This window comes from Elgaria multicarinata, chromosome 7, assembly GCF_023053635.1.
Source record: "Elgaria multicarinata webbii isolate HBS135686 ecotype San Diego chromosome 7, rElgMul1.1.pri, whole genome shotgun sequence".
Taxonomy (NCBI): Eukaryota; Metazoa; Chordata; class Lepidosauria; order Squamata; family Anguidae; genus Elgaria; species Elgaria multicarinata.
In genome coordinates this window covers 68284477-68311080 of record NC_086177.1, presented here as the reverse complement: position 1 = coordinate 68311080, position 26604 = coordinate 68284477, and the positions used below count along the sequence as shown (strand labels likewise).

At 40.1% G+C, this 26604-nt stretch overlaps 1 protein-coding gene across 2 annotated transcripts in view; it reads right to left on the bottom strand.

Moving 5' to 3' along the window:
* Positions 1 to 26604, bottom strand: part of LYN (LYN proto-oncogene, Src family tyrosine kinase) — a 68727-nt gene that overhangs the window by 22590 nt on the left and 19533 nt on the right. The window contains exons 2-9 of one of the 2 annotated variants that reach the window (XM_063130743.1): positions 19739 to 19876; positions 17437 to 17482; positions 17230 to 17338; positions 15518 to 15616; positions 15325 to 15428; positions 8933 to 9082; positions 6591 to 6743; positions 1995 to 2177 (exon numbers count right to left, since the gene is read on the bottom strand). In XM_063130743.1, coding sequence (XP_062986813.1) covers positions 1995 to 2177; positions 6591 to 6743; positions 8933 to 9082; positions 15325 to 15428; positions 15518 to 15616; positions 17230 to 17338; positions 17437 to 17482; positions 19739 to 19870 — 976 coding nt within the window. In that variant the 5' untranslated portion in view covers positions 19871 to 19876. The remainder of the gene's footprint in view (positions 1 to 1994; positions 2178 to 6590; positions 6744 to 8932; positions 9083 to 15324; positions 15429 to 15517; positions 15617 to 17229; positions 17339 to 17436; positions 17483 to 19738; positions 19877 to 26604) is intronic. The other variant, XM_063130744.1, reaches the window with a different exon arrangement.

Here is a 26604-nt window from a genome sequence, read left to right as displayed (position 1 = left end):
ATTAGATAAAAAAGAAAGATGGAGTTGGGTATCATCTGCATTTTGGTGACACCTCAATTCACATCCCTGGATATCCTGTCCCAGTGGATTCATGTAGATGTGAAAAGCAGGGCATGGGGGGAAATAGAGCCCTGAACAGCACAGCACAATTGCCATGGGGCATAGCAGTAATGCTCTAGCACTTCTGGAATTGGCCAATCAAGTAGCAGTGGGTGCCCCCACATCTCAACTCAGACAGTCTAGCTAGAAGGATACCATGTTCAATGGTATCAAAAGCCACTGTTAAGTCTAAGAGAAACAACAGGATCACATGGCCCCTGTCTCTCCACTGACATAGGGCATACCACAGCATGATTGAGTCAGTTTCCATCCCAAATCCAAGTCTGAAACCAGATTAAAATAGATCTAGGAAATGGGTTTCATCAAAGCTGAAAATCAGTTTCTCAGCCCCCTCTCTCAAAGAGGGATTTACAACCTCCTGGACCCAGCTGGTTAATGAATATAAGAAACCAAGAGGGGCAAGCATATATTAGTTGGCCATACCAAAAACTGTGACCACATCCTCAAGCCTCAAGAAGTGAAACTCATTCAACGCAGGTGGGCCAGATAGTGTTCTAGACACCTCCACTACTGGAATTGCACTAACTGTGGAGTCTAAGTCATGACAGAAACGAGAGACTTTACCATCAAAGTTCCTTGCAAACTTGTTGCAGTGTGGTGCTATGATAAAGCCAACTCTCTCCCTGGGCCATATTGCAACAGGGCCCTCACTGCCCTGAAAGGCTCAACTGGATAACACTCCAAACACGCAAAGGAAGTGGAAAGGAAATCCACTTTGCCACCCCAACCACCACAAAATAGGCTCAATACCGGGCTCTAAATTGTGTTTGATCAGATTCGGCACATGATTTCCTCCACGTGCATTCGTTGCCCTCAGCTCAAATGCATACCAAGTTACTGCCTGGGCTCAGCAAAGGAGAAAGTATATAAGCACAATCATGTCAACCTCCTGGAACATCTCCAAGTTCCACACTGCGACCAGAGAAATGACAGGTGCACCAGCCATACCAGCAGGAAAATCCCCCAAAACATTCTAAAATGTTACAGAAACATCACTGCTTATGAAGTGACTGGCTGACTTGTTTAAATACAAACTTAGTATCAAAACACTTGTTCAATTCAGATGCTACACCAAACCACAGCTTATGTCTGTTTGTAATCAAATAGCAACCCAGAATCAGAAAGTTGTAGTCAAAAACACCTGGAGGGCACCAGGTTGCTCTAAAATCATGGGTTGCTGAGCAGATGGAAGGCAGACAAGCAGTTTGAAACCTCTGTTTGCCTGTACATCTGGTAGCTCAACAGTTCCTTAGGTTTCTATACTATGTTTAGTACAAATCATGGTTTGGAGTAGTTTTTGAATAAAAACAAATCCCATGCCCAAATGGTGTGGAGAAAGTGGAAAGAGAGACTTTTTCTCCCTTTCTCATAGTACTAGAACCCGGGGTCATCCCATGAAGCTGAATTGGGGGTGAATCAGGACAGATATAAAAGGAAGTACTTCTTCACACAGCACATAATCAAACTATAGAATTCACTTTCACAAGATGTAGTGATGACTACCAATATGAATGGCTTTAGAAGGGGACTGGACACATCCATGGAGAATAAAGCTATCAATGACTACTAGTCAGAAGCATTATGGCTATGTACACCAGTTGCTAGGGGGCTTGGGTGGGAAGGTGCTGTTGCACTCATGTCCTGCTTGCGAGTTTCCTGTGGGCAGCTGGTTGGCCACTCTGTAGACAGAATGTTGGATTAGATGGACCCTTGGCCTGATCCAGCAGGGTTCTTCTTACGTTCTTATGCAATCCACACAAATAGCTTCCATTTTGTCTCTTAGAAGTACCTGCTGCTATTACAACTGTAAGTGCAAAGTTACATTTGCTGACACACAAACGGCACTTTTTCATAATGAATTCAATAACACCCACCTTTAGCCATGTATTCAGTTATTATATAAATAGGTTCTTCTTTGGTGACTACAGCATATAGTCTGACCAGCTTGTCATGCTGAAGCGTTTTCATGAGGTTGGCTTCTTCCAGGAATGCTTGCACAGACATAGTGCCAGGCTTTAGAGTTTTCACGGCTAATTTGGTATTGTTATTGTAGTACCCTAGAATGAAAGTGATTGGTATGGGATTAAAAGAAATTAAACTGATTGTCAAAAACCTGTTATGAGAGACCATTCATGATACATGAAAAAGTCTAATTGTAAGTATTAGTATTACATGTCAGTGTTTGCCTAGAATATATACACACTGACCTAATTTTCTATTTTCTTCTCTGAAAGGCCTTTACTTAAATCATATTCACACACACACACACTTTGAGTGGCAGTAATGCAACTTTTGGCTGGATCCAGACTTAGTCATACTTTGATTAGACCTACTGAAATAAATAGGTCTTAAGTTAATCGTGGTGTATTTTATGTTGCTTTATATTTTATGGTTTTATCTTCTATTTTGTATTAAATGAATTAAGTCTGTTTATTGTAAACTGCCCAGAGTATGTTATGGGGAAGCAGACACAAATGTCACACACAAACACACACACACACACACACACACACACACACACACAGAGAGAGAGAGAGAGAGAGAGAGAGAGAGAGAGAGAGAGAGAGAGAGAACGAGAACACACAAATGAATATTTTGCAGCACATAGTTCTTTTCCACATGTGGAAGAACAGAAAAGAAAGGCGTGAGTTTTCATAATGCAACATACAGGAGATATTTTCCTGCAAAACAGGCCACACTTTTGTTTCACTGCTTGTCTCTAAGTCAGAACGCCCAAAGTCCCTTTGGCACACTGTAGAAAAGTAAACAGAGCTGGAACTTGATTCTCTTTTGTACATTAGAAGCTAAATGAATGGTAGCTGTCCCTTCATATCATAACATAGCAATCCTGTTTGAAAATTCACTCACTCCCTTTCCCCACCTCTCTCTGGCTCTGTTCAGACAACACATTAGTCAACGCTGTGTGGAAACTTCACTCAATGGTTGAGTTTTTAGGGGGTATTCCCCACACAACACATTCTAACTCCACCATTGTGAGACTGTGGGCTACCGTGGAGTTGAGTAGAAGTCAATGCGATGTTTGATTGACAGTTCTTCCGCGTTCTCTCCTCCCCGGTCCTCCTGATGGTATCCCATCAGCCGTTGCTGCAAAAAAAAAGCTCTCCTAGAGTAGCACTCTCTCCTTTCACCACTCTTGCCAGAGAACTCTGTGGCCAGTGGGAAAAGTCAACTCAATGCAACAGAAAACTCCACGGAGCCCACCACACAACACAACCATTGTGCAGGAACTCTCCTCTGCACAGCGTGGATATTCTGCGTGGAATGTTTTCCAAAAAACCTCCACCGTTGCATGGACTTTCCCCACCAGACAACACATTTTTCATTATAAAAACTCCACTGTGGAGTTCTCAAACCACTGTTGAGAAGCGTGTTGTCTGAACTGAGCCTATTTTCTGCCGCTGAGCTTTTTCCTGCAATATTTATTACATTTTTACTTTGCCTTTCCTCCAAGAACCTCAGGGTGGAATACATGACTCCCCCGCTTTTATCCCCACAACAATCTTATGAGGTAAGTTAGGCAAAGAGATAGTGATTGGCCCAGAGTTACCCACTTAACATCCTGGATGACTAGGGATTAATTGAACCTGAGTCTCCTTGGTAGTTCAACACCCTAACCACGACACCACACTGGCACTCAGTGTAACTAACAATAGATTTGACTGGGTTCCATAATATATATACACACTGGAATTTAAAGGCACACATACAGAAGATCTTGGAGTCTTAGGGACTGTAGAAAGATAGCAGAATCAATATTGATTTAATGGCATATATCTCAACAGAGGATGTTCAGAACTAGAAAATATATTTTGTAGATAATATTATATGGAAGTGAAACAGCCAATGTGATGTAGTGATTAGAGTGTTGGACTCAGGAGATCAGACACTAGCCCCACTCAGCCATAAGGCTTACTGGGTGACTTTGGGCCAGTCACTCACTTTCAGCCTAACCTACCTCATAGGGTTGTTGTGAGGATACAGATCAAGAGGAGGACCACCATGTAATCCATCTTGGGTTCCCTGCAAGAGGACAAAAGTCAGGATACAAATGTAGTAATAGTAGTAAATTATTATCATTTTGCTTATGAAGATATGTGGATAGGGTTGATATTGTACTTTATTTCAGTTGGCCAACTCAAATGGTACCACTTCTGGCGGCATTTTCAGGCTGCAATTCTATCCCACTTATCTGAAAGTAAGCTCCTGTACATGTCTAGTCTTGAGCAGACAAGTACAAGATTACACTGTTATTCTCCTCTTGCAAACAGTTCACTCCCTGCCTCAAACTGAACCTAAGCATCTCCTCACTGTTGAAGCAGGGTAAGCTCTTGTCTATGAAAGCACATGCCAGAATATATTTATTAGGGGTTTAGAGCTGCTGTATTTTATCTCAGCAGATAAATGGAGTTTTCTCATTGCCACCTTGTGGCTTTGTTAGCCCCCCGCTTTAATTATCTTCATTCCTATCCCATCCTAAAATCATTCTGACACAAACAATGATAACAAATTAAAGTGGATCCTTAGCAGCTGATGAGACCACTGGTATTACATGAGGGCAAAGGCAAACAAACCCCACAGACTTACACTGTTTGCTTCTAAGGTGATTTTAATTAAAAAGTTTGCCACTATGCAAATCAACTGTTCATACGTTAGCAGGGAGAAGAAACATGTATTGGCTTCACAGTGCAGTAATTTTACCCATAATGTAACTGCAACCCACAAAGGACTATGTTAAGCCAAATTTAGATGTCAAAGAGGCTCACATAAACAAGAGGAAACATCTTGAACCAGAAACACCCCCTCTACTTTTGTGAGCACATATGCAGGAACAGAACTTCCTGAAATTAGTTCTATCTTCTGCAGAGGACAGCACTTCGTTAATCTTTGTTTATTAGTGCAGATTACAAAATATTTTAAAATGGCAAATGCTTTGATGATGTCACCAGCTGATAATATAAATTTATCTCGAATTATTATATGAATGAAGATGTATTTTCTGCTAAACTAACAAAACTGCCATCATTATGATGGAGTGGGGAAGGAAAGACACGCAGAGATGGGATCGCTACACCAGACAAGTACAAGTAGTGCAAATGACATCAAATGTCAGAAGCAGCAAGTCCACTTTGTGCCAGGGAAGAGGTCTTACCCCTACTCAAAAGTATTTACTAAGTAGCATGCTGCAAGTGAGAAACCTTTCTAGAGATGCTATTGCTACCCCTGCCCTCCTTAACCTAATCCCAACTGTTACCATCATATCTAGGCCACCACTCAAACTGCCACCATCACGTCTGGGACATGCTTAGGGAACCGCTAGAGCTACTTTTCTGCTTTCACTTTCTGTCCTCGCAGCACTCCCATTACAATGGTGCAGTGGAGAGAAATAGTCATAACACTGGTTTGTCAGTGAAAATGTGCTAACTATGATTTGCAAGTAGATGTTATCATTTGCAAGACTTCCTCAAATTTGTTTCCAGTCCTGTTCGCAGTGAAATGCAAACCATATTTGATTATTTCGATACCCCTAACCACTGTTTATTGCTTTGTTTATGTCCCACATTTTTGTGCCACAAACTGGAACCCCCCCCCCCAAATCACCTAATAACAATAATACACAATACTTAAACTTTTGTAACCATGGTTTGGCGTGAAATCTAATTGGTGTTTTAGATTGAGCCAAAGAGCGCTCCTCTAGCACATTTGCTTGACAGCATAAAAAAAAAGTTAAATTAAAATAATACATGTGATTTGCTGCTAAACACAATATATCATCTCCTAAGCTTCTCACTATATTTCATCCAGCTGGGATCTGCTTGTTATAGGACTTTCACTATGCTGTTGTTAGCACATATCATGGCTATTGATGTTCACAGAATTTCCTATGTGGTGCAATCTGCACCTTGAGAACCCAGATTAACCATGCACATGCACACACACACACACACACACACACACACACACACACACACCCCTCTCTACATCTAAGGCAGGGGTGGGCGACTTGCAGCCTTGTAGATCAGACTTCCCCAATCTGGTGTCCTCCAGATATTTTGGACTACACCTCACAGCATTTCTGATCATTGGTCATTCTGGCCTGGGATGATAAGAGTTGAAGTCCAAAATGTCTGGAGTGCACCTGGTTGGAGAAGGTGACCTTACCTGATTTGGCCTAAAATTCCCATCAGCCCTTTGCCAGTGGTAAGGCATGATGGGAGTTGTAGGCTAAAAATTTGGAGGGCAACAACTTGTCTATCCATCATTGAAGATTTAAATTCAGAGCACCAGTTTGAGGAACAATGGGTGCCATTCGTATAAATGCACAAACATAGTTTATTTCCTGTGTTTTATCACTGAAAATTAAGGAATGGCATGCCAGTACTATGGAGTCAGAAATGATTTACATGTTGCTAAGCATCTGAGCAGCTCTCAAAATAAAGCAAAGATCTTACCCATCCAGACCTCTCCAAACTGACCCGCTCCAAGCTTTTTCACTAATTTTATTGAGTCTCGAGGGATCTCCCAGGCATCTTTATCCCATGGTTTCTGTGGTTTGGGACTGATGCATGCTTTCTCCAGCTTTCTGCATAAGCCATCTGGTTGCTCTGTTTAAGCGATAAACATCATATATTTGTACATTAAGCAATAGCAAAGTACATAGGAGTTAACAGTATAGCTTCACACGCTTACCTATGGTCCAGATTTAATCTATCTTCTTTTAAAAAACATCCTTGCAAAAAATTCTGAAAACCCCAAATCAACAAAATTGCAAAATCGTTCCAAAAGATGGTGACTGAGTTTGAATGGCACGAATGGGTTATCATGTCATCCAAATTTAGTCACCGTCTTTTGAAATCAACCTATTTTGGGTTAATTAACCCATTGTGGGGTTATCATGATGTCTGGTGGGAAAATTTTAACCCATGGTGACTTGTGTACCTGAAATAACGCACAGTGATAACCCACGGTCTACAGTAGGATTTACTTAACCCACCGTGGGTTATCATCTCATCTGGCAGGAAACCTGGGTTAAATCACACACCTGGTGAGTTGTGTGGAAAGAGAGGCTCAAATTGTATAATACGACTCTTTGTACTTGACAGTGTCAAAAGCGGCTCCCCAACATAGCTCTAAAGCACTATGTCAGTGCACTGCCAGAAAGAAAGAAAGAAAGAAAGAAAGAAAGAAAGAAAGAAAGAAAGAAAGAGCTTTTAGTGCCCCCAACCCACTTCCTAAAGTGCGCAATTGCGCATTAGTGAATTGCAAAAAAGCTCCTCCCCAACATAGTGCTAGATCACTATGTCAATATAGTGTAAAAAGGAAAACACATCAATATCATGTGGAAAAGAGGTTCACTGGTCTTGTGGGTTTTTATGGTGGATTGGGTGCCTTGTGACTAGGGGAGGCAGCCTGTGAAGTTTGGTCCCAATCCTGCTAACTCCCAAGGCTTTCTAGCTGCAACCATCTTTTGGTGCAGCTGTGATTTTTGATCACTGGTGAGTGATTGCGTGGGGTTTTGATGGCAGTTTGGGTACAAACTTCCAAGGGTTTGTTTATGATAGTCCAGCAAGAATGAGCAAAATAGCGCCTCTGCTTGGGCAGGGGGACTGCAGCAAGACAGGGAGCAGAGGGAAGGATATTAGGCACAGCAGCCTAATAAGCTACCACAGTAGTGTATTAGCTTGGTTGTGTGGTGAGTCATAGTGAACTAATTCTAAAATAAGCTACTGTGCATAGTTTATTAAGCCATCATGGATTAAAGTTATGTCCAAATGCAGCTGGTGTCTTTGTTACTTATCATTCTTTGTTTAGTAATGCAACTAATGCCATAGACTCTCCTGTCCTGGATGTCTCCACCTGTCATCAACATGATACAGCAGTAAGGGCATAGGCTACTGGGACAGAGTAATGTCCAATCTTGTTATATGGCAACAGGTGTACTGGGGCTATGGATACCTGTGTAACCATTCACTTTTATCTCTTTAAATTGTTATATGCTTTGCCTCCATTTGCTGTGAACATGAGAATACTTTAGCTACAGCAATATAAACCAGGATTGTTGACAACTATCAATTGTAAATAGACTGTGATCAGATCCGTGTCCTGTGAAAGTCTATTTTGGTCATTTGGGCAGATAGAAAGGAACCCTTTAAATGTAGTAGTCATGACTTTCAAACTTGGAAAATGCATTCACATGAGAATAAGGTTTATGTTTTTGGACCCCAATTTTTGGTTATTTGCCAAACACCATATATTAAAATATATGTTCTATAGGATTTAAGATTAGGTTGATCCAAATTATGGTTTTCCCAAACCAGTGGAAACAGGTACACAGGCAAAAGAAGGACTGCTACAGTCCATTAACAAAATTGTACTCCCTCAAATGTCAATGGCAGTTTTTCTTTCCCACGGCAAATATGTTCACAAGATTGCCACAATGCTGGCACAAATAATTACACTGTTGATAACTTTTTCAGTTTATCACTATGTCCATTCAGGTCTATAAATATTGCTTGTCCTCAGTAAGCAAAGACTTCCCATTCACAGCTAATCTGATACTCCTCTCACACTTACCTTAGTTTCAGGCTAATGTAAGCCCTTTAATCAGAGCATATTTACTTCAAATCCCCACCCTTGTGAGAACTGCCATGAACTTTCATTAATGTTCACCTTGACACAGTCACCATTGTAAGTTAGAACATATTTAACTTAAATGATCTGAAATAGAGGAATGCTTTTGTTTTCAATAACAACCAGCATTTTGACAAATAGTCCAGTAAAGCTATTGGCTTACTTTGGTAATGTTTGATCATGTCACTGATACAGGGAAAAGTAATTCTTGGAGAGATGTAATAGCCTCCATTGTCTAGACTTCTAATTTTGTAGTGCTTGACAACATCACCGTGCTGTCCATCATGATCCCTGATGGAGAGAGAGTAGCTACCTGTGGACAAAAGGGGGGGGAGATTTATTTTTTTGTAATACAGAAATGAACTACATCAAATCAGTGACCCAGTCTGCATGTAACAACAATTCATGGATTGTTTAAATCATGGGTTGTTGGGACAGAGTGGCAGCAAGCTAGTGTGCTGCCTCCCATATGCCTGCCTGCTTCTGCTTTCAATAACAACCCAGGAATGCCCATTCCTGGGTTGTTTCATGACATCCAAACCCAGAAACACTGGGTTATTTAGCATGTAAACATAACTGAACTAACTCATGGTGACCCTGTTCAGATGACACACTAAGCCACAGTGGTTAAGCATTTTGAGCTAAACATTATGGCTTAGGATGTCGTGTGAAACATTCTAACCACGATGGCTACATAAGCATGGTTTAAACACACTCATTAACCATTTGCTGCAAAAAGGTTAGCTTGCCTTGGTGTGTTGTCTGAACAGACCCAGTTTGTTGTAGGATTAACTCTGTGTTGTCAATGCCATAACAACAATGGGTTGTTAACTGAAAGTGGAAATGCTGAGTGCATAGGACGCGGCATACTCAGTTGTTTCCTCTAGATATCAGCAATCTCTGTGTTAAACAACCCAGAAATTGCCATTATGTGTGAATCAAATAACTATTTTCGTTCATATCCTTTGGCTATCTTACTGCTAAAACAATTATTCTATTATTATTATTATTATTATTATTATTATTATTTATTTATTTATTTATTTATTTATATAGCAGCATCAATGTACATGGTGCTAGTAAGCAAAGCCTGCTGGAAGAAAGATGGAAAATGTTATTTGATGCAGTCTATTTCTTTTTTAATCAATAGCACCTTGATTGTTCGCTTGGCACCTACATTATATTCTTTTAGATGCCAGGTGAAGACCTTTTTATTCTCCCAGTATTTTAACAGTCTATAAATTAATTTTAACTTTGCTGGTCTAAATTTGTATTTTAAATTTATATTTTTGCACTGCTGCTGTTTTTATCTTGGTTGTGTCTTTATACTGTATTTTATATTATGGTTTTATACTGTTTTACACTTTGAATTGTCTTAATTTTGTAAACCGCCCAGAGAGCTTCGGCTATTGGGTGGTATAGAAATGCAATCAATCAATCAAACCACAGATATTACTCTGAGGGAATGATGATTCAAAACAAAAGAAAACACTCATTGGGATATTTGTGGTCTTTCCCTTTCTCTTATGCTTCTTCACTATTCAATCAATGTGTAAGTTTATGTTTATTTTTCCAGTCATACCACTGATCTCAATTGCACTATCTAAAGGCAAAACTTCACACAGTCAGGTTCATCATGCTAAGGCTTGTAAGATACACAGGCTGAAGCATACCCTGGCAATCCTGTGGTAATCAAAAAGAAGTGTCCTAAAAAGACATGAAAGGACTACTTCATGGCACCCTACTTTTAACCATTTCCCAAAATAGCTTCCTTTCCTCCATAAAGGACCAATTCCAAACCAGCATCATAAGGCAGAACTGGCACTTGGACATGCAACTTTCCTTACCCTACTTACTACGGTAAAAGATCATGTCCAAGCGGGTAGGGACATCAACAGTCACAAAGGAAACAACTAGGGTAGAACTAGCTAGATTTTCCTTTCCCATTAGAGAGTGGACATGAGAACAACTGTATTGGTAGGAGACCATAGCTCAGTATTTATTTATTTATTTATTTATTGCATTTATATACTACCCCACAGCTGAAGCTCTCTGGGTGGTTTACAAAAGTTAAAAACAGTAATCATTAAAAACAAATATACATAAAAAGCATAACAGTAAACATTAAAAACAAATATACATAAAAAGTTTAAAAACATAAAAAGCATAAAAACAACAGTATCCTTATAAAAACAGCTATTCTGGGGTCCGTTAAAAACAAACAAACTCCGTTCATGATGTTAAATGCTGTTAAATGCCTGGGAGAAGAGAAAGGTCTTAACCTGGTGCTGAAAAGATAACAATGTTGGCGCCAGGTGAGCCTCGTTGGGGAGATCATTCCATAACTGGGGGGCCACCACTGAAAAGACCCTCTCCCTTTTTACCATCCTCCAAGCATCCCTTGGAGTAGGCACTCGGAAGAGGTCCTTAGATGTAGAGCGCAGTGAGTGGGTAGGTTCATGTCGGGAGAGGCGTTCCGTCAGGTATTGTGGTCCCAAGCTGTATAAGGCTTTATAGGTCAAAACCAGCACCTTGAATTGGGCTCAGAAACGTATAGGCAGCCTTCTGGTTCTAGTTATCAATCTGGCTGCTGCATTTTGCACAAGCTGCAGCTTCCGAACCGTCTTCAAAGACAGCCCCACGTAGAGCATGTTGCAGTAATCTAATTTGGAGGTTACCAGAGCATGGACAGCTGAAGCTAGGCTATTCCTGTCCAGATAGGGGCGTAGCTGGGCCACCAACCAAAGTTGGTAGTAGGCACTCCGTGCCACTGAGGCCACGTCAGCCTCAAGGGACAGAGACAGTTCTAGGAGAACCCCCAAGCTACAGACCTACTCCTTTAGGGGGAGTGCAACCCCATCCAGAACAGGCTGAACACCCACTAACTGGTCAGAGAGCATATGCTTGACATACAGAAAGCTCCAGGTCCAGTCCCTGATATCTCCACTTTAAAAAGGTCTATCTACCTTAGGCCATGGAGAGCTGCTGCCGGTCTGAGTGAATACTACTGATCTAGAAAGACCAATGGAAACCTGAAACAGTATAAGCCAAGCTTGTAAGAAATCAGGGATCCTGAGCTAATGCTGGGACTAAAAAGAAAAAGAAAACAAAAAAGAAGCTTTTTTCTTATGTGAGTTGGATGGAACTTCTTTTTTGCATAAAAATCATTTTTAACAAAATCAGTTAATATTAGAGAGTACCTTCAAAAACAACCAGCTGTAAAACAATATATTTTTATATAATTCAACCATATTCAATCTTCACAAAATCTCTTAAAACTCAATCCATGACCCACTAACATACATACCAAATTAAAGCCTGTTCCCCCCCACATGTTTTCTATGTTTTTCTATGTTTTCTATGTTTCCCCCCCTATATTTTCTGTTTTTTTTCAAAACCAATGTGACTTATAAGGTCAAACATTACAAGGATGAGAGAATAGGTCATGCATATATATATTCATACACACACACACACACACACACACAGAGGACTTCCTATATCATGAAGAAACACTAGTCTTTTCAGACATACTTTGAACTATTGGGGAGGAGGAACATTCTTCCGATTTCCCACACATTCATTTGAAAGTCAGACATACGCTTCTCTCAGGGTTCCTCCTTGTTCCTTCCACCAAATACATACTTTCAAATAATATGTGAAAATGCCTATCTACTTTTCTACCCCATAACTACCAGTCCTTCCTTCTGGAAAGTTCTGATCTCTTAAATCTTCACAGTTGCCTTGTTTAGTGCCTTTACATGCATTAAGAGCACCAAAAACCAAATTCTTAATTTCACAAGTGCTCACATATCTAAAGTAGCTATACATTATACAGTGCAAAAGGAATATGGGTTATATAACTAAAGATTTTATGATTATACTTCCTGATAGTATAAAGCAGAGTGGGGAACCAGGTTGGTCCTGGTGGTTGGATTGTCTCCCAGGACAAATCATAAAAACATATAAAGCTGCTTTATACTGAGTCAGACCATTTATCCATCTAGCCCAGTATTATCAACACTGAGACCTGGTTCAGACATAATGACCAATTCCTGGGTTGAACAAGCCAACAATTGAAGTGGTCATGCGAGAGAGAGAGAGCACGCTGCCTCCTGCCCTTTCACTGCTTATGTTTTCAATCAACAAGCCAGGAAACCTGTCCCTGGGTTGTTAGAACCCAGGAACTCTGGGCTTTGTAGGGATTAAACAATCCAGAGTTAATCTAACCACTGCCCATGGTTTCTTGTTGGGTTAACTCTTGTTTAACCCCTGAAAAACCCAGAGTTCCAGGTTTGGACATCACAATAACAACCAATAACAGAAAGTTCCTGGGTTGTTTTGGAAAGTGGAAGTGGTGAGAGAGTGTGGAGGCTCACTCACAGGAATTGGGTGTTCTGCAAACTGGATCACTGTGGTAGCAGCTCTACAGAGTTTCAGACAACAGTTTTTCCTCTCTACCTGAGGTCCTGGGAATCAAACCTATGGTCTCTTCCTAATCCTGGGGCTAGATGATGTCGGGGAAGGGGGCGTACCTCTCCCCACAAATCCCCTCTCCCTCCTCTGAAGCTCCTCCCTGTCCTTCTCCAATCAGAGAAAGCAAGCTAGAAGCAAAGTGGACTTGGACAGCACTGTAAGGAGCTGGTTGATTCTAGAGATGGCTGTACCCGCCACTTTTCCAATTATAGAAGGTAAGGGGGAACAAAGCCAGATCAGTGCTGCGTTGCTCCTTGGTGTCCTCAAGGAGCCACCTGAGAGTGCAGCCGGCTTTACTCCTCTCTTGCCTTCCTGATCAGGATTGATTTAGTTGCAAACCATGTTGCTACTATAACATGTTTGCTTGGTCAATAAACCTAAGAATTAAGAAGTTAGAAATGTGGTTTAAATCTATCCTATCTCTTGGTGATTTGAATTTAAAATCTAATTCCTGTTTTAGAGTCTCCTTCTAGTACAGAGATTGCCAGGTATAAGAGACAAGATATAGAGACCAATCCTCAGAATGTCCCAGATGGCTTCATATTGGCATTTTGCAGATATGGATGCCTTTGGCATATCTGATAGCTTCCCACAAGTGTTCAAACCTCCTTGCAGTTTTCAGTCAGGCACCCCATAAATATTTCAACAAGGTTTTTATGCAAATACTTTTAGCACCCTGTAAAGAACCCAAATCTGAGGCAAAGAATTTTGAATCAATCCTTCCAGGGGAAAAAAATCTAGATGGAAAAAGCAAGTTATAATTCTAATATATTTAAAACCTAAAGCTGCATTAAAAGACTTATTATTATTATTATTATTATTATTATTATTATTATTATTATTTATTTATTTATATAGCACCATCAATGTACATGGTGCTGTACAGATAACACAGTAAATAGCAAGACCCTGCCGCATAGGCTTACAATCTAATAAGTTGTAGTAAACAATAAAGAGGGAAGGAGAATGCAAACAGGCACAGGGAAGTGTAAACAGGCACCGGGTAGGGAGAAGCTAACAGTATAGAGTCAGAACAAACTCAATATTTGAAGGCTATAGGGAAAAGAAAAGTTTTTAGCTGAGTTTTAAAAGCAGTGATTGAGTTTGTAGTTCTCAAGTGTTCTGGAAGAGCGTTCCAGGCGTAAGGGGCAGCAGAGGAAAAAGGACGAAGCCGAGTAAGGGAAGTGGAGGTCCTAGGGCAGGCGAGAAGCATGGCATCAGAGGAGCGGAGAGCACGAGCGGGGCGATAGTGTGAGATGAGAGAGGAGAGATAGGCAGGAGCTAGACTGTGAAGAGCTTTGAAGGTCAGCAGGAGAAGTTTATATTGGATTCTGGAGTGAATTGGAAGCCAATGAAGAGAGATGTAATACCTATACAACTTTAAAAAATAGGGTTTTTTTTCCTCCATTTTTACCTTTCACCCCATGAATATGAGAAATCAGCAATATTAAGGCTAGAATATCCATTACATTCTATTGCTAAAACAAGAACAAATCTTTGTCCTCTATTACTTTTTATATTACTCTATACGCCGTAAATGAATACTTTCATCTGTGTTAGTGTAGTTAGTATATCCAGCCCCCAGTTCCAAAATTCTTTTGTCAATATTTATATACAAGAGTTTCTTCCACAGCTGCTCTCTGCCTACCATGTCAAATGCTGCCTTAAAGGCTACATGGACTTGATGTCCCATTTTTTTTGCAAACATTTAAGAATTCCATGGTTTCTACACTGCTATTTCCTCTTTGAAAGTCTGCATGTTCCGCTACAATGATTTGGTGCTTGGTAGCCCAAATTCCAATTTGCGATGCAAGAAATAGGTATAGAATTTCTGGAGGCTTAACTTAGCAGGATACTAGGTCTATAAGTCTTGGGGTTGTTGTTGTTTTTTTTTTAAAAAAGTTACATTTTTAGCAATTTAAAGGCCATCAGCATTGTTTAATGACTTATATCTATTGTAAATAAATTCAGTCATACATAAAGAGAATATATTCAGACATCTGCAACTACAAAAGTTTAGGCATAACATGGCAGAAAGTCAAGTTTACTTTTTAATCCCATGTAATTGAGGAAGCCTACCTTTTAATGTTTCACTCTCTCTGATAAGGAACGCTCCAGGAGCATTTCCTGGGGCTAGAAGTTGTCTTTCTGCGTCTTTCCTGGTTATGTCTTTAAAGAACCATCTGAAAAGTATTGAAAAAGAAGAAGTTATACCTTTTCCTTCTTCTCCAATTAGTGGAAATCAAATACTTAAAATGACAAAGAAACCTACTCTTCTGTTTCTAAGGTGTTGACTTTTGCGACATAGTTGCTTGGGATAAAGCCTTCATTCTTGGTCAAAAGGGACTTCGCCCTCCACCATTCTCCATGCCTAAGGGGAAAAAAGAGAAACTTCATCTAAGTAAAGAGGACTAACATAGGCCATCTTCAACAGCATCCAGAAAGCCTGGAGGGAATAATTTGATGTCTTCTGCCAATGGCTTGAAAACTCACGTGGATATTACTGAATTTTGAGAGTCCACTTGCAAATTTGTTATTCCAGATAGCCCAGTTTCTAATGGCCACCACATCAACCTTTCTGTATTTCCAAGCAAAATAACTGGGCTTAAGATAGCCATATGAATCTAATAGGTGAGAGTTTGACATTTTTATAAACAGCCATTTGGGGCTGAGGAAAAGCCAGACATAGGCAATTTCAGCTGTTTTGGACTACAACTCCCATAGGCCCCAGCCAGCATAACTAATAGTCAGGGATTATATAGTCCAAAACACCTAAAGAGGACCAGGCTTCCAACCCCTAGGATAAGCAGTGAACCTTTAAATGGAAAGATATGTAAGATGTTTTGTGTTAGCAGCATATATCTTCTAATGATACTTGAAATGGGAAAGAAATAGGAACATAGGAAGTTCATGGCAGGTCATAGTATTTGTTGTAGCCCAGCAGCACTGCTTACTCTAGCTGGCAACGTGTTGCCAAGGATTGAGGCAGAGGCTTTTCCCATGACCTGCCACCTGGTGGTGGTACTACTACTATTATTATTATTATTATTATTATTATTATTATTATTATTATTATTATTATTATTATTATTTCATTTATATACTGCCCCATAGCCGAAGCTCTCTAATGGGACACAGCTCTCTTTTAATTGGAGATGCCACAGACTGTACCTGGGAGCATGAAAATGTGTGTCCCCCAGAGCTATGGCCCCTCCCCAGACAAATAAATTTCAAGAGCAATAATTTAGAAGCTCAGCAAGCCAGAATTCAGTAGAAATAGGTACATCTCTCACTCAGATCAACTGAATTTCAAACATCCTTATGCAAAGTTTGGGTCACTTTCATATACAAGGAGGAGTTTTCCCTGCATGTGGTACAAGAGCCAACAATTAATCTTATGACAGATCAGTGTAGACTCTGCAAATCTATGCAAGTACAACAAAAACATGGAATGTGATATTAGGCACAAAACACAGATTTCAAAGAATTTCAGTGTTGTTCTTTTTTTAAAGGTAAGTATCTATCTCCCAAGGATAGGCTTGAAAATGTGTGAGCAGTCAGATGAAAATATCAGAAGCCAGATGAAAGGCTGAATAACACTTCCAATGCTCAAGGGAAAGATGGCCGATAAAAGCAGAATTACGTGAAGTAAACAGCTAGGAAAAATGGCTTAATTTATGTGTGTTTACAGAAATTTTATCTTGTCCTTCAGAACAAATGTAGCTAACTTAACCAAAGATTAGGCTGAGAAATAGCTGGTCACATAGTCAGCTTTGTGGCCGAGTATGAATTTGAACCTGGATGCCTCCAGTCCTATTCCAGCACTCAAACTTTAACACTGCACTTGCTTTCTTAATAAAAATATATATAAAATGCTAGTCTCTTCAGATTAGTATGACCAACATAATTCTAATTACTAGGTTGTAGCATACACATAATCCGGTATGACTGTCTAAAATATAAGCAGAATACTTCTATACTTACTCCTCCAGAATTTTCATTTTTTCTCCTTTTTTGAAGGATAAATCATCTTCATGAATACCATCATAGGGATACAATGCTACTACAATATCCTTATGTTCATTTTCCTCTTCTAATACAGAAATTCAAGAGAGAGAGAGATTCTTACTCATTTATCAAATTGAACCAATAGAAATTCGTGTTAGTAATCACTGGCCCTTAGACACATACCTTCCTTACAGAACCTCTGACCTGGTAAAAGCACATCATCATTTGCCTAGAACAAAAAGGGAAGTTAATCAAACTGTTTTATATCACCATCAAATGCATAAGACTCACATGTATGAAATCAGAACATCTTCTACACATAGCAACTAGAGAGTGATTTATTTTTGATGTTGTCTGGAAAAGATTGATGTGTGATTGACATTTAATGCTAAATTTACTTTACACTTACTCTGTCCAAGCTGTATTTGATATATTATTATTATTATTATTATTATTATTATTATTATTATTATTACTACTACTACTACTACTACTACTACTACTACTACTACTACTACTACGCCTCCTAATGGAAACAGCTAAAAAAGTGAAAGCAATAATGGAGAAAATGGCTTGACGTGTGTTTTTGCAATTTAAATTGAGAAGATGAAAAGTCATTCACATAGATGATTCCAGATGAATTATTATAGATGAAATGAAATCCAATTCTTAAAATGCCCTCCTAAATTGTTCTGTTATCAAGGTGCTTTTTTTAAAAAAAAAAAAATCTTAACCATAATCCAGTAACTGTAGTCCAAATTTTGAAGTTTTGGTTAAGTAGCAATATAGGTCAGCATGATCTAGGAAACGATAGTACCTTACCCAGTTTAACTATAACCAGTATCCTGGTTTCATATCATCTGGACCAGGTGATTTGTTGTTTTAAAATTTCTTAATGGTTAACATAGGTACTTCTAAACTATTCAATTCCAATTGAATAAATTTTGGCAATGTCCAACCAGAAAAAATAATAATTGCAGATATACCTAATTTTTGGAAGAACAGAGAACTTCATAAAAATAATCAGAATTGCAATATTTCCTGTACTGTTTTTGCCAATTTACTTTATTAGAGGGACTAATTTCATTTTCTGCTCTCCTTGTAAAATCTTAGTGCATTATCAAATTTGATATTAGCAACAATTTAAATTTTGTAAGAGACCAATAGTCAATCTGTAAATGAAACAGAACAATATATAGAAAAATTCTGTTTTTATGTTTTCTTAGCTGCTTGTCTCTTTTAAATGCAAATGAGAGCTAATTAAGAAAGGGCTGAAGTCCCTGTTCCTGTAAATTTAAGTGAGAAAATGTATAATACACACGTCCCATTCCAATTTTATACTGGCTGAGTACATTTTTTAAAACTAATATATATAAGGTGCCTGAACGCACACAACTACCCAAACCACTAGTGGAGAGAGATGATTAACAAGAAACCCATTTATTATTATACAAAAATTACAAAAAATCTGATGTATCCCATAGTTGTTAAACAATAGTGGTGTTGGGTACTATAATGCAATAAACCAATAATTGGAATGATATTCCTACTATAAGACTATGCAAGTCTATAATATAGCCCAACAAAAACACACTAACACACTTTAGTATATTAAACACATTTGGCAATACATCAGTACATAAACATATATTCACAGATATATTATAATAAGGTTTGTTCTTATTATATTTTGTTCTTTCCAGCGTTGTAAGTTGTTGACAGGATTTTGCAATAAATTTTGCAAGAGCTAATTAAGAAAGGGCTGAAGTCCCTGTTCCTGTACATTTAAGGGAGAAAATGTATAATACACACGTCCCATTCAAATTTGATACTGGCTGAGTACATTTTTTAAAACTACATTTCATTTGAAGTGTCCATTATTTATCAGCCCATTTGGTGGTAATTACATGCAACACTGCATTCACTATTTCTAACACAACACTATAAAAAGCCTCTCCTCATATAGAAATAATCAATTTCTCCAGTTTTCACAAAGCACAATACTCTGAATGATACATGCTTAACATAATGATGCTCTGAAAGTATTTAAGATATATTGTAACTTTTTTTTTAAAAAAAATGTTTTGCCACTTTCTTTGAAATTACCATATACCACGAGCAAAATTCTAATAAAATTCTCTCCATGGTTGGGGGGGGGGGGTTAGCATAAAATGATGCATGTAGAAGGATTAATGACCATAGTTGTTCCACCAAAATTCAAATGATACCCCCGAAGACTGATAATGGTATGGCAATGCATTCAACATGCTCATTGGACTAGCAGTAAGAACTCAAAATGCCCACGAGGTTCTGGATTTCAGACACATTCTTTGTGGGTTGAAGAACCCGGTGCTGCAAAGTAAAATGGCAGACCAGAAAAAAGTATATTTTCAGTTCTGCAAGTTTCTTTAAAATAAACATTTAAGATATGCCAGTCATGCTGTGATCTCCCTGTTGGAATTCTTCCCTGAAACTATCTACTTACTGGCCTTTGCTGTTTATTGGACGTTGGATCCCTCACATAAATAGTTCGTTCAGTTTTACGTACTGGTTGGATCTTCAAATCTAGCCCATCTCCATGCAGACTGCCTTTCCGTTTGGATTCTATACATCCCATATTTCCCTGTTGAAACAAAAACTGATTAAGCAAAAACATTTCATTGTATATCAGTGACATCCAGTATACAGCAAAATTTTGCTGAGCCTTTTCTACATGTACCTCTTCCACCTGAAGTATGGTATGACGATAGTCTACAAGGAAGAGCAACTTCCTTGACAGTGCTGCCCCAGTAATGGCATAGTTTCCCCGAAAGCAGTTCACCTGGTGCCAACACTGCTATCTTTTAAGAGCCAAGTAAAACACATTTATTTGCACAGGCATTCTAACAGGTTTCAACAGATTGCAATGGAGCAAATCTTAGGATACTTCCGGGCAAGGCTTTTATGGTGTGGTAAAAGCGGGAATGCCTCTCCTCCCTATGGAGGGAGTTCGTTGTTCAGCCGAGAGTCAATGTGAGATGGACAAGTGGGTAAGATTCCAAAAACGTGTTTATTTGATGCAGATTGCCTCAGGCCCATACAAGCAAGGAAGTATGAGCGCTGTTGTGTGGTTACAGCAGTCATTTTTTACATATTAGATCTTTCAAGGCTCAATCTTGCTATTGTTTTCAAGCCATGGTGGTGTGCCAAACTTTCTCAGTAGAAAATGATACCTCTAGCAGTTGCTTAGCAACTGGAAAATTCCAGTAACACCCCCCCCCCACAACTTATGGTGGCTAAAGCTCTTCCTAGCTACGTACTTTGCACTTCTTGTAAGTGTTTTTCCCCAGCGGTGATAGCTGGCTGACGTCTGTAGTTCAAGGACTTAGTACAATTTCCTACAATGGCACCACCATCCATCATTTAAAGATTTTACTGAGAGTCCAGATGATGATGTCGTCCAGACATAACCCTCCCATATTTCCCACCACTTCTTTTGTTTTGTTTCTTATGATTGTACACCACTCTGAAATCTAATATGATGAAAGGCAGTATATAAATATTTAAATACCACCACCCCAAGCTAATATGGGCAATGCAACTTTAAGAAATTGAATGTTCACGCCTCGCCAACAGTCTATTTTTTTTTATAAACAAATAGACAGTTCATAAACAACTAAATTTGGGTTGGCTATAGCTATTGCTATAGCATGAGTGACCTTAGATTTGGGTGACCATGCGCCCGGTTTTGCCCGGACATATCCGGAAATCCCGCCCCCAAGCGGGATCCGGGGGGAGATTTCAAAATCCCCCCAAATGTCCGGGAAAATCGCGGTCCTGGCCAAGGCCTGTGTCGCTGGGGGGGGGAGCAGGGAGACCCGTTTTCACAGAACGGGCCTCCCAGTCCCCGCCCCCCAGCAACGCTCTATCCTGCTCCTCTGTGCTGACACAAGCGCGCCAGCACACAGGAGAAGGCCTGCATTGCTGGGGGGGAGGAGCTGGGAGACCCGTTCTGCAAGAACGGGCCTCACAGCCCCTGCCCCCCAGCGATGCTCTCCCCTTCTCCTCTGTGCTGATGCAAGCGCACCAGCACAGAGGAGGAGGCCTGCGTTGCTGGGGTGTGTGTGGAAGAGCTGGGACACCCAGCTCCCTCCCCCAGCGATACTGGGCTGGCGCCACGCCAGTAAAAGACCAATCTCAGCCCTGGGAGGGCTGGAGGCCTCGTTTCTGGACTTCTGGGAACGGGTCCTCCAGCCCCGCCTCCCAGCAACCAGGCCTGCAGCTGCACCCGCTGCGCGCAGGGCTCGCCTCGGCTGGGCCCGAGCTTCCTCCCAGCACCCGGGCCTGCAGCCACGCCCGCCACACGCGGGGCTCACCTTGGCTGGGCCCGGCGTTCCTCCCAGCACCTGGGTCTGCAACAACACTGTGAGGTGGGTTGGGGAGTGTGTGACTGGCCTAAAGTCACTCCATGGCTGAGTGGAGACTAGAATCCGAATCTCCCAGCTGCCAGTCCAAGACTTTAGCTACTACACCACACTATGATGATGATGCCTTGGGTGAGTAAGTATTGTATTTTTGATGTTATTTTATTGTTTGCCTTGGGGAGGGGTGTTGCTGTAGATTATTATTATTTTGCCTTTGGTGAGTGTGGGATGGATTTATATCCCCCCCCCCAGTTAAGTATGTGTGGAGGTTTTTTTTTTTTTAGATTGTCTTGGGGAGGGTGTGGAGTTTTTTCCATGCTGGGTGAGTGTGTAGGGGTGTATGGATTTTAATTTTTATTGCCTTTGTTGAGCATATGTGAAGTGTGTATTGCTGTTGTTATTTTACCTTGAGTGTGTGTGTGAATGAATTTTTATTTTTGACTTAAGGCTCATCTACACCAAGCAGGATATTCCACTATGAAAGCGGTATATAACATGCAGGATCTACACTACTGCTTTATAGTGGTATTGAGGTGCACTGACAACTGTTGGGGCCCACTGACATGTACCATATACTGCTTTCATAACCATTTTTATAATGTAATATCCTGCTTGGTATAGATGTGTCATGGGCCCCAACAGTTGTCAGTACACTTCAGTACCACTATAAAGCAGTAGTGTGGCTCCTGCCTTTTAAACACCACTTCCATACCACTTTCATAGTGTTATATCCTGCTCGGTGTAGATGAGCCCTATGTCTTTGAGATTATGGTTATTTTACAGTATGGCTTTCTTTTTATTGTACTAGATTTTTCTGCTTCATTTGTTCAGTGGTAGCAGTATGCTGAATCTGTATGGATATGAGTGATGGGGATAGAGTGTTAAATGTTAGAAAGGTGAGACTATGGACATCCAGTGAAGGATTTTGTCAAAAAAGATATTTGAGGGAAGGGGAGACTGTATCACACAGAATATAGCAAAAGCTTCAAAGTACAGCAAAACCTACAAAAGTAGGAGTGAATGAAGTTAATTTCAGATACATTGAATGCCTCACTTGTTCTTTATTCCAGTGATTTTAACATTAAGATGTTATGTAGAACAGGTTTGTCTTAATTGTGTGCTGAGAAATCAGACGTGACCAAGGCTATGTTTGGGTGGGAACGCCCCCTTGGGGGCTGGACATGTTGGTGAGCACACCCCCTTGGAGGCTGGATTTGTTGGTGGGCATGCCCCCTTGGGGGCAGCCATGTTGTCCTCCTTTTTGGTTTCCAAAATATGGTCATCCTACCTTAGATGGAACTGTATTCTTTCACAATTTTAAAAAAATTGTGAATAAAGGGAGATTTTAATAAAAGGATATTTTAATGGAACTTTTTAAAATAAAGGAATGATTTTAGAAAGAAATTATTCTTCTAGAACGTTTTTCAGTGTGTATGTGTGTGTGTGTGTGTGTGTGTGTGTGTGTTTAAATTTCAGGATGAGATGTTGACTAGAGATGTGAAAGCTTGAGGGGGGGAAACCTGAAAACAAACTCTGGAAAAAACAGAATTTTAAAAAGAATGTTTTACCTACTGGGAGAGGGACAGACAGTTTTCTCCTAAATTTTTCTAGTTTGATTTTTTTAACAGTTTGTTTACCAAGACATCACATCTAATACTGTCTCATGCCAAACAGTTTAGACATAAATACAAAGTTTAACTATTAATGGCCTTTTATTTTTCTATCACAATAACCATTTCTTATCTCCTCTGGTTTAACTACAAATGATGAAAAAAATACTTCTGGCTGAGAGTTCTTCCAAGCTGTTTTGGAGCAAGATCCATTCACAGTTTCAAATGAGAACATGCTACTACTAGTGCTGTGTTGTCCCTGCTACGTAGAACCTATTAGTGATGAAACTAAGTATAGTAGAGAGATATTATTCCATGCTGAACTGGAATGAAGCAAGTTGACAGAAGGTGTAAAGTGAGGGTTTTCTACTAAGACTGATGATCCTTCTACTGTTCCTGACTGGACTCAAATTACTGGCCTTTTTGCTGTCATGAAATTAACTTGGATTCGCTTTGATAGTTCTCAAACAACTGATATTGTTCCTGGTTCAACTCCAGTGTCAAATAATGTTTATAATCCTGTTTATGTTTTGCATGATGTAAATTCTCCTGTTCCAACCACTGTGACTCATCAGGCTCTTCAGTTTGAGCGTTATACATTTGTGAATATTCTTCATTCTTGGAAATATTATCGGAAGATGCAGAAGACTATCCCTAGCTTTTCCAGTCCTGGTTATCAAGCAATGAACAATTCAAACCCACTCAGAGTGATTAATATGCCATTTTTGTTTTTCCACTGCCTGATAATCCATATATCCATATTATTTCTGTTGGCGACCTGAACAGCAATATCCTATAGCAGCTTCCCCAACCTGGTACCCTCTGGATGTACCAGATTACAACTCCCTTTATTTATTTATTTATTTATTGCATTTTTATATCACCCAACAGCAGAAGCTCCCTGGGCGGTTCACCCTACCCAGTTGCCCATGATGGCTAGTGATGATGGAGGTTGTAGTCCAGCACATCCAGAGGGCCCCAGATTGGAGAAGGCTGTCCTATAGTAGTATATAATATGCTCAGAACGATGCACCCACTGAGCTGCTCCAACCCTGAAATCCATGGGGAATCCTTTGCATGTGTACGATATCCAGTCATACCTCATAGCTCCAATGCATAAGCAGAGCCTCTGAATCATGCTGAATATGTTTAGCATCAGAGCATGTAATATCACCAAAGTTAAAGGGGCATTAAGTCCGTATAAATTCTATCTCCATCAGCTTCGCTGGGAGACCGCCTTCATCAGGCTGCTTACTCAAATGTCACCACCAGCAGCCATGCCAGCAGGATGAAGCAGAGGGAGGTGAGATGAGAAGACGGGCCATTCCACCAGCCCTGCTGAAAGTTCACTTGCTTTTTCCATCTTCCTTCCCCCATTGCTTTTTCTTTTTATGTTACAACTTTTTAAATTGCAAGCCTGAAGGCAGGGACTGCCTTGTTTTTATGTAAGCCCCTCCAGGAGCCTTTTTGGCTGAGAAGTGGGATAAAAAGGTGATTACTGCCAGGACAGGCATCCTACAGCCAATATACTGTATAGTCCCCAAGGCTTTGCATCACAGGCCATTTCTCTCTTGTCAAAATTCCAAGAATCCCATATTTCACTGGTGTGTTGCATGTCTAAGTGTAAAAGTTACTACTCCCTTACTCTCATGGTTTCAGAGATTAATATGAATGCGTGACAAAAACATTTTCAACCCTATTCTATTTTAAGCTCTCTGAGAGGAGAATCCATGAATACAATATAATGGAGAGCTATGGATGGAAACATTCAATGTATAAATAAGAATATTATGACTGCTGGAGCTGCACAAAGGTTAGCATAGTGCCAGCTGAAATGTGTACTAATTCTAATGGGAATGTTCAACCAATGCAGACAGACAAGAAAGAGGTGTTAGTTACTGTTCATTTCTAAACAATCCTTGAACTGAACAACTGAATGGGGAACCGGGATTTTTTTAAAAAAATGGTATGCCAAGAGACAAGAGAGAAGCTCATGAGAACCTAGCTGAGGAAATCTATCAATTTCCTGTATTGTTAGCTATTATTTCTTTTTCCAGAGTTTGTTTTCAGGTTCCCCCCCCCCTCCCAAGCTTTCACATCTCTAGTCAACATCTCATCCTGAAATTTCAAACACACACACACTGAAAAACGTTCTAGAAGAATAATTTCTTTCTAAAACCATTCCTTCATTTTAAAACCTTTTTGGGGTGGGGGTGTTCAGCTATTTGCCTATAGCTAAGCACTTCCCCATTTCAAGAACTAGCATTTGTTGTGTAATTTCCCCTTATCTGGCAGATTCCCTGCCCTAAAGGCATAGTTTGCAAGTCCTAATTATCCTGTTGCAATAGCAAAGGTTGCAACAAACGGATGGTATACTTGCATGTAAAGCTCATTTGCCCATTATCAATACACTTACATTGGTCTATTTGATCTCTGAGCCCAAGAGTTGTGTGTTGTCTGGGAAGGGTTCTTAATCTCCTGAGAAACATTAACAAGTCAGAATTTTTTTCCTGTTCGTCAGAGCTGGGGGATATGCCCTCATCCTATTCTCTCCCTCCCCATCCCCCCCCCCCCCCCCGCACCACATCCACAGCTAATAATACCAAAGCAAACTCAGAATTCTCAAAACAGCAAAAGAGGGAAGCTGAAGCAGACTGAGTTTCCATCCTAGCAGAAGGGGGTGGGGAATTGATTTGAAGAAACCAATGTAATACAGATGCTCCTATGGAATGAACCCAAAGTTTAGGGAATGCTTTGAAAAGGCTGAAAAAGTGACACCTTCTCCTTGAAGGCCTCAGACAGCCGGTTTTGGAAACTGATGAAAAAACTCTATCTCCTACTAGTTATTATGTTGGGAGTTACTTTATACTACCAGCATCATGGGAGCTATTGCAATTTTTCATCTTGCAAACCACTCCTTATTAAAAAAGATAGTTTCATTTGCTTTTGAAAGGGTGTGTGTGTAAGTGTTGCACGGCTGAACGGCGAGGAACTGTGATGAGCTAAATCAATTATGGGAAGTTACACTCTCTGCAGAAGTGATGTTCCTTTTCTAATTTCCGCTAAAGGGTTTTAAGCTCTTGAGGAGGAAAGAACAGGCTGGACAAGGCACGGGAGGGGCTTACTTGTGATGAATGGCTGGAGTCAGAATCCAGAAGAAGGCAGTGTGGAAGCTCATGTAGATTTATCATGGCGAAGGCACAGGGATGATACAGTTCTCCATTTAATGACCTCGAGCTAAACCTTTGCTTAAAGGAGAACTAAGTTTTTATAGGTTAAAAGCTATTACTGAGAAAGGACAGGATCTTGATATAACCCATGTCATCCCAAGTCGCTAA